Source organism: Urocitellus parryii, chromosome 11, assembly GCF_045843805.1.
Source record: "Urocitellus parryii isolate mUroPar1 chromosome 11, mUroPar1.hap1, whole genome shotgun sequence".
Taxonomy (NCBI): domain Eukaryota; kingdom Metazoa; phylum Chordata; class Mammalia; order Rodentia; family Sciuridae; genus Urocitellus; species Urocitellus parryii.
Genome location: NC_135541.1, coordinates 34,834,995 through 34,852,451, shown reverse-complemented (window position 1 = coordinate 34,852,451; position 17,457 = coordinate 34,834,995). Strand labels below are relative to the sequence as shown.

Sequence of the window (17,457 nt, the reverse complement as noted above, 5' to 3'; positions counted from 1 at the left end):
CCTATAGGCACATAGCGGGAGAGCAGAGAACTTTTTGTTTGTATTTGCTGCTTCTTAGTTGTCTTCAGTCCAAAATAATTCTTATACCAGAGTGGTGTGTTTGCAGTTGACATATTTTATACCCTCAGTTGCCCAATAGCAATCTATGACAGTGCCTATTTCCCCACATAGCTAAGAAAACACATTATTAAACCTTGTATTTTTGCCAGTGAGGTAGAAAATGGTATTTACTATAACTTTAACTTGTAGTTTTCTTATTAAGAGTGAAATTGAATTTATATCAATTTGTATGTTTGTATGTTATGTTATTTGTATGTTGAAGGATGGGCCATTTATAATATTTAGTTTTCTTTAAAGTATCTGAACACTTTATTGTTCTGTTGGACTTAAGGTTATCTTCTCTTAATTTCTAGGAGCATTTTATATATTCAGGAATTACTTCTTTCTTTATAGATAATATCCCCCGCCCCCCCATTATAATTTGCCTTTGTCATTGCAGTAACTTTAGTTAAAGGGTGTGTATCTAAATTTTTTAGCTGCTTGGAATATTTTCCTAAATATTGCTTAGCTTTGATTACTTTTCTTCCTCCTTCCTTTCATTTCTTCCTATTTTTCTCTTATTTTCCCTCCTAGCCTAATTTCTTAAAGAAGGATTTGAGACAGCTTGAAGATTATTTGTTGTTGAGTAATAATCAACTCATTGGGTAAATGTTGTTAAATGATTTTAATATATATGATCCTGGTTCATCTTTTTTGAAGGCCATGTTTTTGGTATATTCTGCATTGGAGAAGGAACCTGTGCCAATGGCCTTGCCTCCAGCCTTGGTGCCACCTTCTAAGAGAAAAACGGTCAGTATATCAGGCTCTGTGCGGTTGATCCCCTCTTCAGCATCAGCCAAGGAATCTTACTACTCCTTACCACCTGTAGGCATTTTACCTACCAAAGCACCATTAAGACAGGTATAGATTTATCAGTGTTAAAGGATTTTTCTTTTAGCAAAGTGCATGTCATTTAACAGTTGAATTACTTTATAAGGTTAGAGAAAACTGTTAAAGGGATCGAAGACTTAGAGCTGCCTTTGGTTGAACTTACATAATGAGACGTTCCAGAGGAGTCATATTCTTTTGTATTGCCGTAACTCATATGTAAAGCTCAGTGTTTCATTGGCTTTACTTATATCTGCCTGGAATTGGAGATGGTAGATGCTACATGCTAACATGGCATACTTGTCGTGGCATAATTAATATTTGGTTTTGCTTGATCTTCAGTTAACTCTTGATTCTTTGGGATCTGATTATCCAATTCTAGTTTGTCCAGGACCTTTTTCTCCCTCTGACCTGCCTCTTGTCAGGTTGAGTAAAGCAAAGTGGTGACAGGATCTGCAAATTCCAGTTTGGCTATAGTTAATAATACTGGATGGAGCTATAGAAAATGAAGATTGAGAATCATATGAATATTTTATTTCCCAGTTACTTGTGTTAATGTGGGATTTCCTGGTCAAGAGTTAACTGTGCTTGAGTTTACTCATTACTTAAAAGAAAAAAAAAAAAAGTTAAAATGGGCATCTATATGTATATAGTCCCAACTGATCTGTATTTTTTAAATTTTCTCTTCACCACAGCATTTTGGTTACTATATGATGGAAGAGACACACTGTTGTGGTTAGTGGGATAGACTTGTTCAGAATATGATAGATACTGTCAGGGGTTGAAAGAGTGACACTTCAAAGTTTTTTTCATTTTGGCAGAAATACTGTTTTTCCCCCCTCTCTAGTGGGTTGTATCCCCTGCAGAAAAAGCTAAGTATGATGAAATCTTCCTGAAAACTGATAAAGATATGGATGGATTTGTATCAGGATTGGAGGCCCGTGAAATTTTCCTGAAAACAGGCTTACCGTCTACCTTACTGGCCCATATTTGGTAAGACTTTATTTTATTTAAAGGGATTTTAAAAAAAATATATATGGTTTTGTGTGGGGTCTAGTTTTGTGCACTCTTAACTTTAGTCATTTTTGCAAGCAGGATAGTTTTTGTTTCCGAATTTTTTCTAGAGAAAATTTTAAATCTGAAGAGTTCTTCTGAGTAATTGACAAAAGCTTGAGTATAGGTTTCTTGAAATTTTATAAGATTGAAAGTGTCAATTGTTATTAGAATGTTAAAATTCACCATTTGTTTATCTTGAACTTAAAATTTTAATGGAGATTCAAAATATGTGAAATATAAGCAATCTAAGAAACAGTGTCTTTAAGGCTTACTTGTATAATTCTATAGAGTATATGTATACTTTCACACTTCATTTAACACATTCCATCATTTAAAAATACAGATCCTTTTCTGGGTGTGGTGGTACATGCTTGAAATCCCAGCTACTCGCAAGACTAAGGCAGGAAGATCACAAGTTCAAGGCCAACCTGGGCAAATAAGCAAGACTCTATCTCAAGGAAAAAAAAAATGGGGCCAGGGGATGGCACTTGGGAGGTAGCTGAGTACTAGAGCATTTGCTTAGCTTGTGTAAGGTCATGGGTTCAATGCCCAGTACCCCGATTACTCTCACATGAGACACAATTCAGTGTATTTATTTTTCTTCTTTTATTTGTTTTTTTTTCAACTCAGTGTTTTAAATGAATTTATCATTAAATGTGATATTGTATATGAGCATGCTTTGAAGTGTGCCTCCTACCAATCCAGCTAACTATTACCAGAAGTAATTTTGAGGTTTTCAAGAGGTAGCAGATATCAGAAGTGAAACAAAATAGTTGCAAAGAGAAAACTTAGAAAAGAACAGAGCAGGGTGGTAGATCTGCCTTAAAAGGGACAAGTATCCCAAACTGGGAAAAATTAAACATGCATAACTAACTTTTTGAGTGCCTACATTAGGCATAATACTCAATAAATAGCAGCTGTCACAGTTGGGCTTGGCATTTTGTGCAGACTTTTAATGTATCTAATCTTTAATTCTCATAGTAACCTTACAGGATGGGTATTATCTCCATTTTATAGATAAGGAATCTAAAGCTTAGAGAGGTTAAAAAGCTTGGTTCAGGTCACAAGAAGGAAATAAATAGAAATGCTGGAATTTTAAGTCTGTTTGATACTGTGACCTGTAGTCTTTTTATCAGGCTATGCTGGCTCTCAAATAATTAAACAGATCGAGACTATTTATTTATTAAGCTAAGTCTTAATAAATGAATGAGTCAAAGAAAGAAAATAAGATGAAACATTGTGTTTCTCTTCAAGTGATTTTGTAAAGCTTTCCAGATTGCTGCCTTCTCACATGTAATCTCCATTTGCAGCTGTTCTTTCTGCCTTGGCTTAGAGATCCTTGTGTCCTCCTATTCCAAGAATTTCAGGAAGCAAGCTGACATGGAAATTTTTCCTTGTTTTGGATTTGTTAAAGTGCCATTAATGAACTAAATTTTCTGAGACTTAGGTTTCATTTTTAACATCTTTTAAAGTTAAAAATTTGAGGAGTTTGGAATGTTGGGATTCTTTGGCTCACCATAACATTTACTCTGTAGTGGTTCTGGGAATTAATGAGAAAGCACAAAGTAAACCAAATTAGTGAGGCCTCTGCTGAGCACTAGGGTGAACATTCTCTTTCTACAATCTTATCTGTCTCTTCTGGCATTTGAGTGAATTTTAGACAAGCTGCAAGTTGGTGTTACTGTCTTTTAAAAAATTCAACCAGTTGTTTTTAAAAAGGTACATAGTTGGATTATTCTTTTTCCTTTTTTTTTTTTCTTTTGGTATCGGGTATTGAACTCAGGAGTACTTGACCACTGAGCCACATTCCCAGCCCTATTTTGTATTTTATTTAGAGACACCGTCTCACTGAGTTGTTTAGCGCCTCACTTTTGCTGGGACTGGCTTTGAACTTTTGATCCTCCTGCCTCAGCCTTCTGAACTGCTGGAATTACAGGCATGCACCATCAGCTGTCCTTGAGTTTGAGGATGGTAGTTGTTGCGCTTATATACTGTTCTTTTTTGTTTGTTTGTACAGGGCATTATGTGACACAAAGAACTGTGGGAAACTTTCAAAGGATCAGTTTGCCTTGGCTTTCTACTTAATCAATCAAAAGTTAGTAAAGGGCATTGATCCTCCTCACATTCTTAATCCTGAGATGATTCCACCATCAGACAGGACCAGTTTGCAAAAGGTAAGACAACTTAAAAGAAAATCCGAATGCATTAATAGAAAGGAACAAGTGTCCTGTCAAATTATAGACTTGATTTGAATGGAATAGTAGAAATATGTATCTGGCTAGTAGTATAGCACTACATAGTTTGTAGTTTAATTGGTGCCTATAAAGATGTTCATGTGTGTCTTATATAACATCCTTAGTCTGTATCTTGTTTACCCAACTATTCATTACATATATGACAACTATATTTTCCAATCTTAAATTGGAAGAATTCAGTCTTATTTTTCCCTTCATGGATTTGTGAATTAATTTTTATGAATAAAGTATGAAAACTAAATGAAGGCTATTAAATTATTGTGTTCCATTTTATGGCTCACTCTTAAAGGAAACAATACAAATTTGGAAAAAAATTATAGGAGATAATAATTGCTTGGTGTCAATTTTATAATCAAAAAGCCCTCAAGAAAACATTATGTTGAGTATACATCTGTGTGTGACTTGCCATAGATGACCCTTCATTCCTGAGTTTGCATATCTGAACAGTTAAAAGCAAGTTTTAGTTATTTGGGGTTTTGGGCCAGTAGTGGGAATTTCCAAAACTTCATTATTTCAACCATATTGTGCCTTGATTTTCTCACATTATCTAGAAATTCTTCCTGCATAGTACATTTTTATGATTTCTTGGCTTGTAATGGACCTTTAAAGGTACTTGCATATGGGCTGTAGCTGTAGCTCATTGGTAGAGCGCCCGCCTTGCACATGTGAGGCACTGGGTTCGATCTTCAGCACCATATAAAAATTAAATAAAGACATTGTGTCCAACTACAACTAAAATTAAAAAAAAAAGGTACTTGCATACTGTAGTGTCTGTTTGCCTTTAAAAATAAATGTGTAGCGAAATGTATCTGTAGTCCTAGCCCATGGGATGATCTCTTGAGCTCAGGTGTTCAAGGCCAGCCTGAGCAACATAGCAAGACTTTTTCTCAGACAAAGTAAACAAAAAACAAAACTATATTTAAATATGGCTTGTAAAATAATCATTGGTGTGGTAATTTTTTCAGGATTGTTTAAAATAGGAGCTGTCAAATGTGTGCTATGTATAAGGAGGTTCTCTTTCAAATATCAATATAAAATGAGTGAAAGGACGATCAGTTGAGTAAGGAAGGAGAATGGCGGAGAAGAAGAAAGGAAGGGCAAATGGCAAAGGTGGGCAGGGGTAGTAGGTGGTGACGTGACAGAAATTAAAATTCACTTCTGTGCATATGATTTTATTGAGTTTAACCCAACAACTATGCATCTCTATAATGCTGTAATTTAAAAAGTAAATATAATGTTTTGGTTTTGCATTAATTTTGTAACAAGGGTTTAAAAAATCCCATTTTAACCTAATAAAAAGTCAACATTGGATTTTTTTTCCCCTAAGTAAACTAAATGAAATTTACTGCCACTGGATATAGAGAGCTACTTATAGGAGTATTTTTTTTTTTAAAGATTGGTGTGATTTTTTTTATACCTGTATTTTATTTATTTATTTTTACGTGGTGTTGAGGATCAAACCCAGTACACATGCTAGGTGGGTGCTGTACCGCTGAGCCCCAGCCCCAGCTTCTTGTTCTTGTTTTTAATAAAATAAAAATTTTATTATCTGTTTTGTGAGGGTCTTTTTTGATGGGGGTTGGTAGTACTTTGTGAATTTTTAAAAATTGTTTTTGTTAAAGATAATATTACTGAATTTGTATTTATGTCTTGTGCTATGTAACTGTATTTCAGTTATAGAATACTGTGTTGGCTTATTCTCTCACACATTTAGATTTTTTTCCATGCCTCCTTTATATTATAACTACTAATAAGACTTTCACCAACACAAAATTATGACAGATTTCTGAAGCAAATTGTTCACTGAAATCTCTGTAATGTTAGTAGATATTTGAAGTTGCATCTGGGTATACACAGTTTTTAATTTAGTAGGTTTATCTGAAGTCTGTTCACTAGAACATAGAAAACTTTTTGTCAGTTTTGTGTTGGATATCAGCATTCATCGAAATGGGATTTTAACACTGTTGACTTATCTATTAACCAAAAATTTAATACTAAAATAAAATTTGCATTCATTTATCTTTCAGATCATCTCTTTTATCTGTATAATCGATTTTTTTAAATACGGCTTTTTTTTGGGGGGGGGGGCAGCTTTGACTAATCCTTTTGAATGTTGCTTTCCTTTCTGTGTTTTTCTAGTTTGGACTATTTTTTCCATTCTGCAGCACTCTGCTTTTCGCCTTTCTTGTACTGTCAGTTTCTTAACTCTACTCTCCCTCAAGGTTAGAGCTTTATTTTATGCCTTTTTTTTGTAGCCTTACAGTTTTTGGTTTACACTATACATTTTGAAATTAGAAGTTTTTTATGAGCAAAGTTGATGCAGAGAAAATAACCTAAACAGTATGCTTTTGTTATATATCACTTGGTCCTTGTGTATTTTAGCTTGCCTTCCCTGGGCTCTCTGATCCACTTAAAATCATCAATGTGGAATTTTTGTGTAATGCACAAAACAGGGTGAGAGAAAATATGTTGAAAGTTTTACTAATTACATTTTTCTTCAGATACCTTCCAAATGTTGTATATAATAATAGCTGAACTTTTTTCTTGCTTCCTGGTTTTGTGCCATTCTAGTCATCTAAGGTATTACCTTTTACTTATTTGAGGTTAAACCAATTTGTCTCATTCTGTCTTCTTAATTAATGATATTTTATTAGGAAAGATGGTCAAATATGAGTCACTTGTAAATTAGAGTGACAGAAGAGGTGTGGGAGTCATGTGTTTTTGGATGTGCTTGCACCTCTGATAGCAAATTTCTCAGTAGCATTTATGTGTAGAAGTTACTCTTGGCGTTGAAAGTGAGACCAAGTGCTATTTTTTTCATTTTATTTACTTGTTTGGCTGTCTTGTGTGGCTTAGCTAACCGGACAAGTTTAAACAGTTATAATTCTAGGGAATAACTGTCACATTCAGAAATCTACTTTAATACTTCTAATTTAATATGGCATTAATAAGAGTTTCGTGTATCAGTGAAGTACAGTAAAACAGTATATTTGATATGAATCTAAAATATAAAATTGAAAATATCATTAACTGAATTTTCATAGATGAATTTTCAAATTGATAGTCAAAACAGCTCAGTGCTAAAAATGCAATATGGCATTAAAAAAACAGAAGGAATTATTTGCCAAATTTTGTGGATCATCAAGTTTACTTTTAACATATACTTTTAACATGTACTTAATGATCTTGACATGCAAGTGCCAAGGGGCATAGTGTAAAATGGCACTTGAATTTAATCAGAAGACTCTTGAATTAGCTGTTAGCTAAATTTGTGCAGCCATTGAATCTGTTTCCTTAGCTATATAATGGGGTTAATAATAATATCTGCCCTACCTTCTTCCCTAACAACCCACTTTTTATATTAGTTTTTGAGAATTGACCAATGGATTTGACAGTGCTTATGAATTACAAATGACCATATAAATGTGAAGTATAGGATATTGTTGTGCAAGTTGATGACATAAGTTCATAAGAATGTAATTTTTAATTCTACTGAGTTTTATATTTTACTAATACAGTCATCAATATATGTAACATTTTAGAAATGTGATTATTTTGTTATTTGTCATTCTCGTTATAGCACTGGGTATAAAGTGTTTTTGCTCTGACTTCAACCAGCCATATAGAACCTCAATTATAGTTTACAAAGGAGATATATTTCATTTAATTTGTTAAATGACCAGGGGAGAGATTATTTCCCTATCTTACAGGTGAAGATCATGCAGCTAGTAAAATAGCAGAGTTGTGAATAAACTGAATTTTTTAAGCTGAATTTTCTAAGTGCAGGTATCATTTAGGGACCAATTTTTGTACCGTCATTATTGGAAGGAAACCATATATAAAGGATGTCATGTATAAAGACAGTCTTTTATGTGGTGATACTAATACTTACTATAGAAAATATACCTGAACAGTTTGTTTTTACTTTAAACAGACACTGAATGTATTTAACCAAAGTAAAATATTTATTGAACTAAGTCAACCATTATAATTCTGAGATTCAACAAAAAATTGCATACTTATTCTGTGTCAAATGATACAATTACAAACAAATCCTCCATTGATTTCCCTAAGAAATTTATACTTTGGTGGAGGAATTAGTTTATAAATCTGGTATTTGTTTTACTGCAAAATTCTGAACAGGCTAGAATCAAGTCACAAAAACTTTTGGATATGAGGTGAGGATACATTTTATAGAATAACAGCTTTTTGAGAATTTAAGGGAACTTATATTACTATATAATTATACCAGATATGATTTTATTAAATGAATTAAAAGTATTAATAATGAAGTAAAATATGTAATACCTTGTATCTGTGTATAGCTTTTAGCATTTTCAGTGCTTGGCCTTATCTAACTTTATAGTAATGCGTAATTGTGAACTTTTTTTTTCAGAACATCATAGGATCAAGTCCTATTGCCGATTTCTCTGCTATTAAGGAGCTAGATACACTTAACAATGAAATAGTTGACCTGCAGAGGTATGTAAATTAAAATTACAGGTGACTTCATATACACATCTACATAGAATATATATGTATGGTGTATATGTGTGTACATGCACACACCCTTCTGTTTCTGATACATAGTTTGGTAAATACTACCTTGTTCATCTTTACCATAATTCTATCTAAATGGAATCTTTATGCCTTATTTCATTAAATATAAGGTAGGATGTGTAGGATGTGCTTTGTATCTACATGAATTTCAATGACCTTAGTATCGTTTCTTTGAACAACAAACATGACTTGACATCCTGTACACTTAGTCTGTGCAACTTTTGGAATGTCATTACTTAGTTTGAGTTAATTTACTTTATATAAATCTGACCAAATTCTCAACTTTTTGAAAATTAGCCTTTGTTTTGTTACACAAAGCCTCTAAGCTGGACTCTGTAGCATACACTTGAAATTCCAGCAACTTGGGAGGCTGAGGCAGAATGATTGTGAATTAGAAGCCAGTTAGCCATTTAGTGAGATTCTTAGCAATTTAGAGAGATTCTGTCATAAAATAGTTCAATGGTTAAGTATCCCTGGGTTCATTCCATAGGAAAACAAAACAAAACAAAAGCAAAAAAACAAAAACAAAATACCTCTAATAAACAAAAACAATGAAAAAACCTCCTTGGTGATCATATAGTCCAGTTTCTTTCTTAATCATGGGGGGTGGGGGAAATCCAATGTCACATATCAAATTACAGTTGGTGCTTGTACCAGATTGAAAAGTTCAGCATTCTTTCTTTTATATAATTTTGCCTCTTATTAAGATTTAAACATTTTCAACTTTGGTTTGAAATAGGAAAAATAAGCATTTGGTTACCAAATTTGTAATGATGTTTGGGTTTCTTATTTTCAGATAGTCCTTAAGTAATTTTGCTTGATTTGTTTATGTGAGACACATTTTATAATGGCTATATTTGAATATGTTTGTCTTTCTGTACCTATCAAGCCTGTGAAAATAGGCATATACTCCAGTGTTTTAGGATTTACTTTCTTGACGTCCACAGTAGTTCTTTAATATATGAAATACTTTTAAAAAAATATTTTTTCTTTTTTTAGTCATCCATGGACCTTTATTTTATTTATTTAAATGTGGTGCTGGGAATCGAACCCAGTGCCTCATACATGCTAGGCAAGTGCTTTACCACTGAGCTACAACCCCAGCCCAGTATAAAATACTCTTACAGTGAGTTTCAATATCAATTAGAGTATCATAATAAAATGTTCTTGCCTAAACCACCGATTGTAATGTGTGTTATATTTTGGTCAATTGAGCTTTCAGTAACTTTTAGTAACCATAATGTTCAGGGGTACCAATGTCAGTCTTTGTAGTGAATAAAAAATAACAATTTAAAAACATTGTATTTGGGCTGGGGATGTGGCTCAAGTGGTAGCGCGCTCGCCTGGCATGTGCGCGGCACTGGGTTCGATCCTCAGCACCACATACAAATAAAGATGTTGTGTCTGCCGAAAACTAAAAAATAAATATTAAAAAATTCTCTCTCGGGGCTGGGGATGTGGCTCAAGCGGTAGCGCGCTCGCCTGGCATGCGTGCGGCCCGGGTTAGATCCTCAGCACCTCATACCAACAAAGATGTTGTGTCCGCCGAGAACTAAAAAATAATAAATATTTAAAAATTAAAAAAAAATTTATAAAAAAAAATTCTCTCTCTCTCTCTCAAAAACAAACAAACAATAAAACATTGTATCTAACATTTTCTAACTGTGTTATGAAAGTTAGAAGTTTTAAAACTTTGTTAGTTTTTAGGTTATAGTCACATTTTATAAATGTTTTGATATATTAATACATGATTTGATATTCATGAAAATATTTTCTCTAGGCTTTTATTTTAGGTGAGATTTATAGGGTAGACAAACTTTCATGATCTGTCAAAGCCAGTAATGTCATAATGAATTAGTAAAATTATACTTGTTAAAATTCACTTTTGTAAAAGTGGTTTTATTTGGTCACTAAGTAGTTAGTGTATCCCATTAAAAACCTTGACTTTCATTATTGTGAATAACAGTTTTTTTTTCTGGTCAAAATTCTTCCTTTTTATGCATTTTATTTTGTGATACTGGGACTAAACCTGGGGCACTCTTCCACTTTCTAGATTCCACAGTCTAATTTTATTTTTTTTAATTTTTAATTTTAATTTTTACATTTTGAGATGAGGTCTTGCTAAATTGCTGAAACTGACCTTGAACTTGCAGCTTCCTGAGTTGCTGGGATTCCTGGTATGCAATACCACACTCAGCTGTCTTCAGCCTTTAAATCTCTTTTTGTACTATATCAGGATGTGATGTGTATGACTACAAAACAGGAAAAAAAATTTAAACAGATTTTATTTGTGGCATTTACTAAATTGTTGTCTGGCAAAATATTAGACTCTCCTCCTTTGTTGACTTTGAGATGAAGATTTAATTTTAGTCCAGGATCAGATCTACAAATAAATAGCATACATAATATGGAAAAATTATAATGAATATATGATGAATATGGCACTTTATAATACTTTTTTCCCTTGATAGTTATAATGCATATTTATTATAAACATTTGGGAAGTGGTGAAATGAACGTTTCATAGAATAATATTTTGTTTTCAGCATTGCACATCAGTGGAAATATTGAAGGCTATATATGTAACTTGGGAGTTAGTTGGGTAAAGAATATTCTTTATTAGAGCTGAGAAAGTAACTCAGTGGCAGATTTCTTGCCTAGCACATGCAAAGCCCCAGGTTCAATCCCCAGTGCCACAACAAACAAAAGAACATTCTTTGTTGCTGGTCAGAAATGAGACATTGTGATATCATCTCTAGTTCACCAGATTATTTCTAATAGAAAATATAAAACATTAATAGCTTTTGCTTAAAGTAGGAAAAGCAATGGTTGTAATATAATACTCTCATCAAATACCTGGATCTCTTGCTGGAGGTCAGGACATATATTTTTCATTGTCTACTGTGTTTTCATCTGAATTTCTAGGGAGGCATGACTTTCTAATCTGCCTGACTGCTATCCTGTATTTCCCTTTCTCAGTGACATCACCATTCAACCAGTCACTCAAGCTAAAAACCTGAAATTTTTTTTCCCTCCCATTTTAAAAATTTTGTGAAATATTTCTTGAACTCCTTCCTACCTTCCCATATCCTTTCCCTAACCAGCTCCTTCTCATCCTTTAAATCTTACCTTAGAAATTATTATCTCTAGGAGGAGAGGTCTTCCTTGACTGTATTACCTCCTAAGCCTCATACTCTTCAAATCTTATTTAAGAGCCCCTATTTACAATGGTCATAGCACATACTTACCATACTTTATTATAATAGTCTATTTTTAAAAAATCTCTCACTAGACTGTGTTTTTCAATTATAGGGATTACTTACTTGTTACTGTTGTATCCCTAGTGTTCATCTTATAGTAAATGAGAAAATAATTAAAATTTGTCTTCTCTTTCTACTATTTTTGTCTTAGTTTTAACCCTTTCCTTTTATCTGTATTACTATTATTACCTCCTGTTTGGCTCCCTGCTTTGAGCCTTTCCTTCCTTTCTTTAGACCTTTCTGCACTTACAGTTGATATATAAAATACAACCCAGATCCCTCAGTGACTCCTTCCCCAACTGGATACAGTTCACTTTCCTGAGCATGGCTTAAAGGCTTTTCCTTCATGGTATTCCCCTGGCATCCTGGCCATTCTTCTGCCTTAGCCATCTCTCATAGTACAACACCATGAAGGTTACTGAGAGCAGACTGTGTGTTTGCTCTTTCTACATCAGTGCTTAGCAGAGTAGTCTAACCCACCATTTTATATTCATCCCTTTCTTTAGCTATGGCACTATAACTATAACATGCCACCACTTTTATTCTTCTTTGCCTATGATTGTGCTTTCCTCTTTGCTTGGAACACACACCTTTTGCCTTGTAAACTTCCATTCGTTCTTCCAGGCCCAGCTTAAATGTCATCTCTTCTGTTAAACCTTCCCTGAAATCTTCAGAATGTTAATTGTTCTTTTCTCTACCTCCAGAGACTTTATTCCTGTATTTTGTTACTTGCTAAGTTTCTTTTAGTAATTTATATTTCTTATTTGGGAAATTTTGAATTCCTTATCCGCAAAGTACCTGACATCATAGAATCTCAACATAGATTAGTTGATTAGTGAATGAATGAAAGTATGTTGTAAATATCAGAATATTTCTTATCAAATAAACATAATATCAAATTCATCATTAAAAAAACATTTTTAGTTGTAGATGGACACAATACCTTTATTTTGTTTATTTAGTTTTCTTATTTTTTATTTTTTAATGTATTTATTTATTTTGTGGTTGTAGATGGACAGCATTCCTTTATTTAATTTGTATATTTTAATGTAGTGCTGAGGATTGAACCCAGTGCCTCACACTAGCTAGGCAAACGCTCTACCAATGAGCCACAACCCCAACCCAAACTTATCATTTTTAAAACTCTACAGTTCAGTAGTATTAAATGTACAACCATCACCATATCACATCTTTAAAATTCCAGAAGTGCAGTTGCTGAGTCATACGGTGGTAATTGCACAACTGTTTTTGTGTTAGGATTTCCTTTGAGAATTTGATGAAGGCTATTTGTCTCTGCCCCCAGAAAAAAAGAACGTGTTTCCATCTATGTTATTTTGCATTTATTTTAGGAGTTCCTAGACCCTTAAAAACTTATATGTGGATCCATTTTTAAGAATCCTTGCTCCAAAAGTAAAATGTGTCAGATAGGGAAGTTATTGGTGGAGAAAAATGCAAAACATTTGGGAGATTGATTAAGTCACTTGGTTAGTGTAGTGGTGGTGAATTATGCTGAGGCAGGAGTTAATATTTTGCCTTCTCTTAGTGTCTACTTCCTATCTTTGTCCTTTTAGCAAGAACATCAGGAAGTAAAAGCCACATCCTGTCTTGCTTGTTCATTATCCTGGTCTTGAGCCAATAAACAGGATAGATAATTATTATAATAGTTATGGGTACTGTGCTGTGCCTGCTTTATATAAATTCTTCTTTTGAATTCTTACGACATTCCTGAAGAGTAAGGTTTTATCTTGTTTTTCAGATGAAGAAATATTGAAATAGGTCTATATTTCCAAGAAGCTTTCCCTGATATCTACCTCAGTTAAGAGAGCACTCAGTTTCTTTCTCTCAGAACACTTTCAGTAGTGAATTATATTTCTTTACCCTACAGATTCTGAATTCTGTGTGGTGGTAAAGACCAACTCTTAACAACTTCTTTTTTTTTTTTTTTTAACACAAAACCCATTTTATTATACAAAAAATAGTACACAATAAAAAGACTATTTCACTTAGTCCCACTGTTCATTGGTAAACCAGTTATAGTTGGTATGTAGCTTTATATTTATATTCAGATTTATATTTATGCACATATACATGTATAAATATTTTTACAAAAACACATACCATGATATAATGACCAACTCTTAACTTCTAACCAGGCAATATAGTGTAGAATATCAGAGTATAGCTCTTTAACCAGATTGCCTGACATCATTTGGTCAAATTTACTTAACCATCTGTACTTCAGTTTTTTGATCTGTGAGATGAATATACAAATAATACCATGTAGCGTAGTTAACACAGTTCTTAGACCATGGTAAACTTTAAATACATGGTAGTAGTTATCATGATTAATCATTATCCTCATTCCTAACACTCACTTTATCACGTAGAGCACTGAATTTACTGAATAGCTACTCAATAAATATTTGAATGAGTAAGAAGCTGAGTGAGTTCTCTTTCCCTAGTTGAAGAGAGATTAGAACTTTGTAGCCAGGTACCCAAATTCTGTATTCCTAATTATATAGACCTCTATTCCAATCATATTTAAGGACTTAATTTTTACAAAAAAATTAAAGGAGTGTTAGCATATGCCTTGAATTTTAAAAAAAAAAATGTTTTTTGGCCAGGCACCATGACACAGGCCTGTAATCCCAGTGACTCCGGAGGCTGAAGCAGGAGGATTGCACATTTGAGGCCAGCCTCATCAATTTAACAAGGCCCTAAGCAACTTAGTGAGATCCTGTTTGAAAATAATAAGGACTGGGACTGTGGCTTAGTGCTAAAGCACCCCTGGGTTCAATCCCTGGTACAATAAACTTAAAAAATAATTAAATAAAATAGTAAAAAGACAAAATATTTTGGTTTACTTTGGTTCCATTTCTATCAAAACTATTACATCTGGACAGATCATTGCTTATAGTATTAAATGTGAGCTCTTTGCTTATCTGATCCAATTTGTTCTGTTTCTGGCTCTGTAAAGGTCTCAATTGAGCATTACTGATTAAATACTTGAAGCTCTAGGTTGTATGTGCATTTGTTTGGTAATAGAGTGGCTACCTCGTTCATTTTCACAGTGTGTGGGTAATCATTAAAATCTCTGTTTGGCAGATTCCCCTTATTTGAAAATTCCTTGTTAAAATCTGAAGCTGCTTTATACATACAGTAGCCACTAGTCATGTGACGGTTGAACATTTGAAATGTGGCTAGTCCAAGTTAATATTTGCTATTAGTATAAAATATACTGGATTTCAAAGACTTAGAAAAAGAATGTAAAATGTCTCATTAATATTTTTATATTTATTACATGCCGAAATGTTAATAATTTTGATATAATTAATATAAAATATATTAAAATCAATTTCATTTTTTACTTTTTATTTTTTAATATGTAACTGTAAGATCATTTAAAATTACATAGTTGGCTTGCATTATAATTTTGGTGGGCCTGCTTTGGTCTGACTCAATTGTGTTCTGTAGAAATTACATTTCATTTACTTGTAATATTTTGTGGTTGTGGTAACTTATTAAGGGGGCATTGATCTTTTTTAATAAAGCATTATTTTTCTAACAGAGAATAAGTATTCTTAGTGATTCTTTTAGTTATATAAAACATTAGGAGGGCTGGGGTTGTGGCTCAACGGTAGATTGCTTGTCTAGCATATGCAAGGCGTTGAGTTTGATCCTCAGCACTATATAAAAATAAATAAAGGCATTGTGTCCAACTACAACATATATATATATATATATATTTTATATTTATATTTAATAAAATAAGTAAAACATTAGGATGTCCAGATGTCATGACGGGTAACTATAATTTCAGTGATTCAGGAGGCTGAGACAGGAGGATCATAGGTTCAAAGTCAGCCAATTTAGTGAGGGTTTAAGCAACTTAACAAGACCCTGTCTCAAAATAGAAAATAAATAGAGCTGGGACATAACTCAGTGGTTAAGCACTCCTGGGTTCAATCTCCTGGTACCAAAACAATAACAATAAAAACAGCAGGACACATTTTGACATAATCACAAAAGCAGGGAATATAATTTGTTCTAATTCAGTCCTCAGCACTTTCCCTCTCCCTTCCTCCTACTTCCCCCTTCTCCCCTCTTTCTACTCTAATGATCTTTTTACAATTTATAGTTGTAGTTTATTATAGTTATTTATAGTTTTTAATTAATGAACTGTGCATATATACTTGATATAAAAATTCAGTCAGATTCATTCCACTGTTCTTTTGTTTTCCTATCCTTTCTTCCTCCCCCTCAATCCTCTTCCTCTACTCTTTCCTCTTTTTTGATAAAATTCCCTCTTCCTTTTTACCCTTTCTCTTTCAGACCCCACCCCTTAGATTGGATCAGCTTCCCTCATTTCAGAGAAAACATTCACCTTTTGACTTTTTGGGACTGGCTTATTTCACTTAGCACAATAGGCTGTAGTTCCACCCATTCACCAGTAAATGCCATAATTTCATTCTTCTTTATGACTGATCAATACTCCATTGTGTATATATACAACATTTTTTTTTTTTAAAGAGAGAGTGAGAGATAGAGGGGGACAGAGAGAGAGAGAGAATTTTAACATTTATTTTTTCTTAGTTCTCGGCGGACACAACATCTTTGTTGGTATGTGGTGCTGAGGATCGAACCCGGGCCGCACGCATGCCAGGCGAGCGCGCTACCGCTGAGCCACATCCCCAGCCCTATACAACATTTTTTTTATCTGTTCATCTGTTGAAGGGCACCTAGACTGTTTCCATAGCTTGGCTGTTGTGAATTGTGCTGTTATAAACATTGATATAGCTGAATCACTGTAGTATGCTGATCTTAAAAATCTTTTGAATGTATACTGAAGAATGGGATAGCTGGGTCACATGGTAGTTCCATTTCTAATTTTTTGAGGAATCTTCATACTTAAAGCTGTATTTTTAAATATGTGATAATCTATCAAGAAGTTTCAGCTCCTGGAGAATTTAACAGTCAGTCTCCACAGATATAATTTACCTCTTTAAAGAAGCCAGTAACGGCTGTGTTTTTGAAATAATAGCAAATAATATAAGGGTACTAATAATAATAGTTGAAATTTATTTAGTACTTACTATGTTGAAGGCATTGTGCTAGAGTCTTTCTAGATATAAATAAATTCTTCCCATCAACTTCAATATCCCCATTTTATAATTGAGAAAACTAAGGCTTAGTTTTACATTTCTCTTATTTTTTAAAATCTCAATTTGTCATTCTGGAAAATTAGAACAAATTTTTTTTGGATTTGCAAAATTAACTTTTATTTCTCCTTTGAAAAGTCCTGCACTAAGGGATGCTTTGGTTATGTAAGCCATGCTCCAAAGTTTATGCCTTTTCTGATTCCAATTAGGCTTTCTTTTCAATGACTTATGTCCATGAGT

At 33.3% G+C, this 17,457-nt stretch overlaps 1 protein-coding gene across 5 annotated transcripts in view; it reads left to right on the top strand.

Moving 5' to 3' along the window:
* Positions 1–17,457, top strand: part of Eps15 (epidermal growth factor receptor pathway substrate 15) — a 126,602-nt gene that overhangs the window by 51,420 nt on the left and 57,725 nt on the right. For 4 of the 5 annotated variants that reach the window (XM_077803672.1, XM_077803670.1, XM_077803673.1 and 1 more), the window contains 4 exons: positions 760–960; positions 1,775–1,920; positions 4,001–4,157; positions 8,635–8,720. In XM_077803672.1, the coding sequence (XP_077659798.1) occupies positions 760–960; positions 1,775–1,920; positions 4,001–4,157; positions 8,635–8,720 (590 nt within the window). The remainder of the gene's footprint in view (positions 1–759; positions 961–1,774; positions 1,921–4,000; positions 4,158–8,634; positions 8,721–17,457) is intronic. The other variant, XM_077803671.1, reaches the window with a different exon arrangement.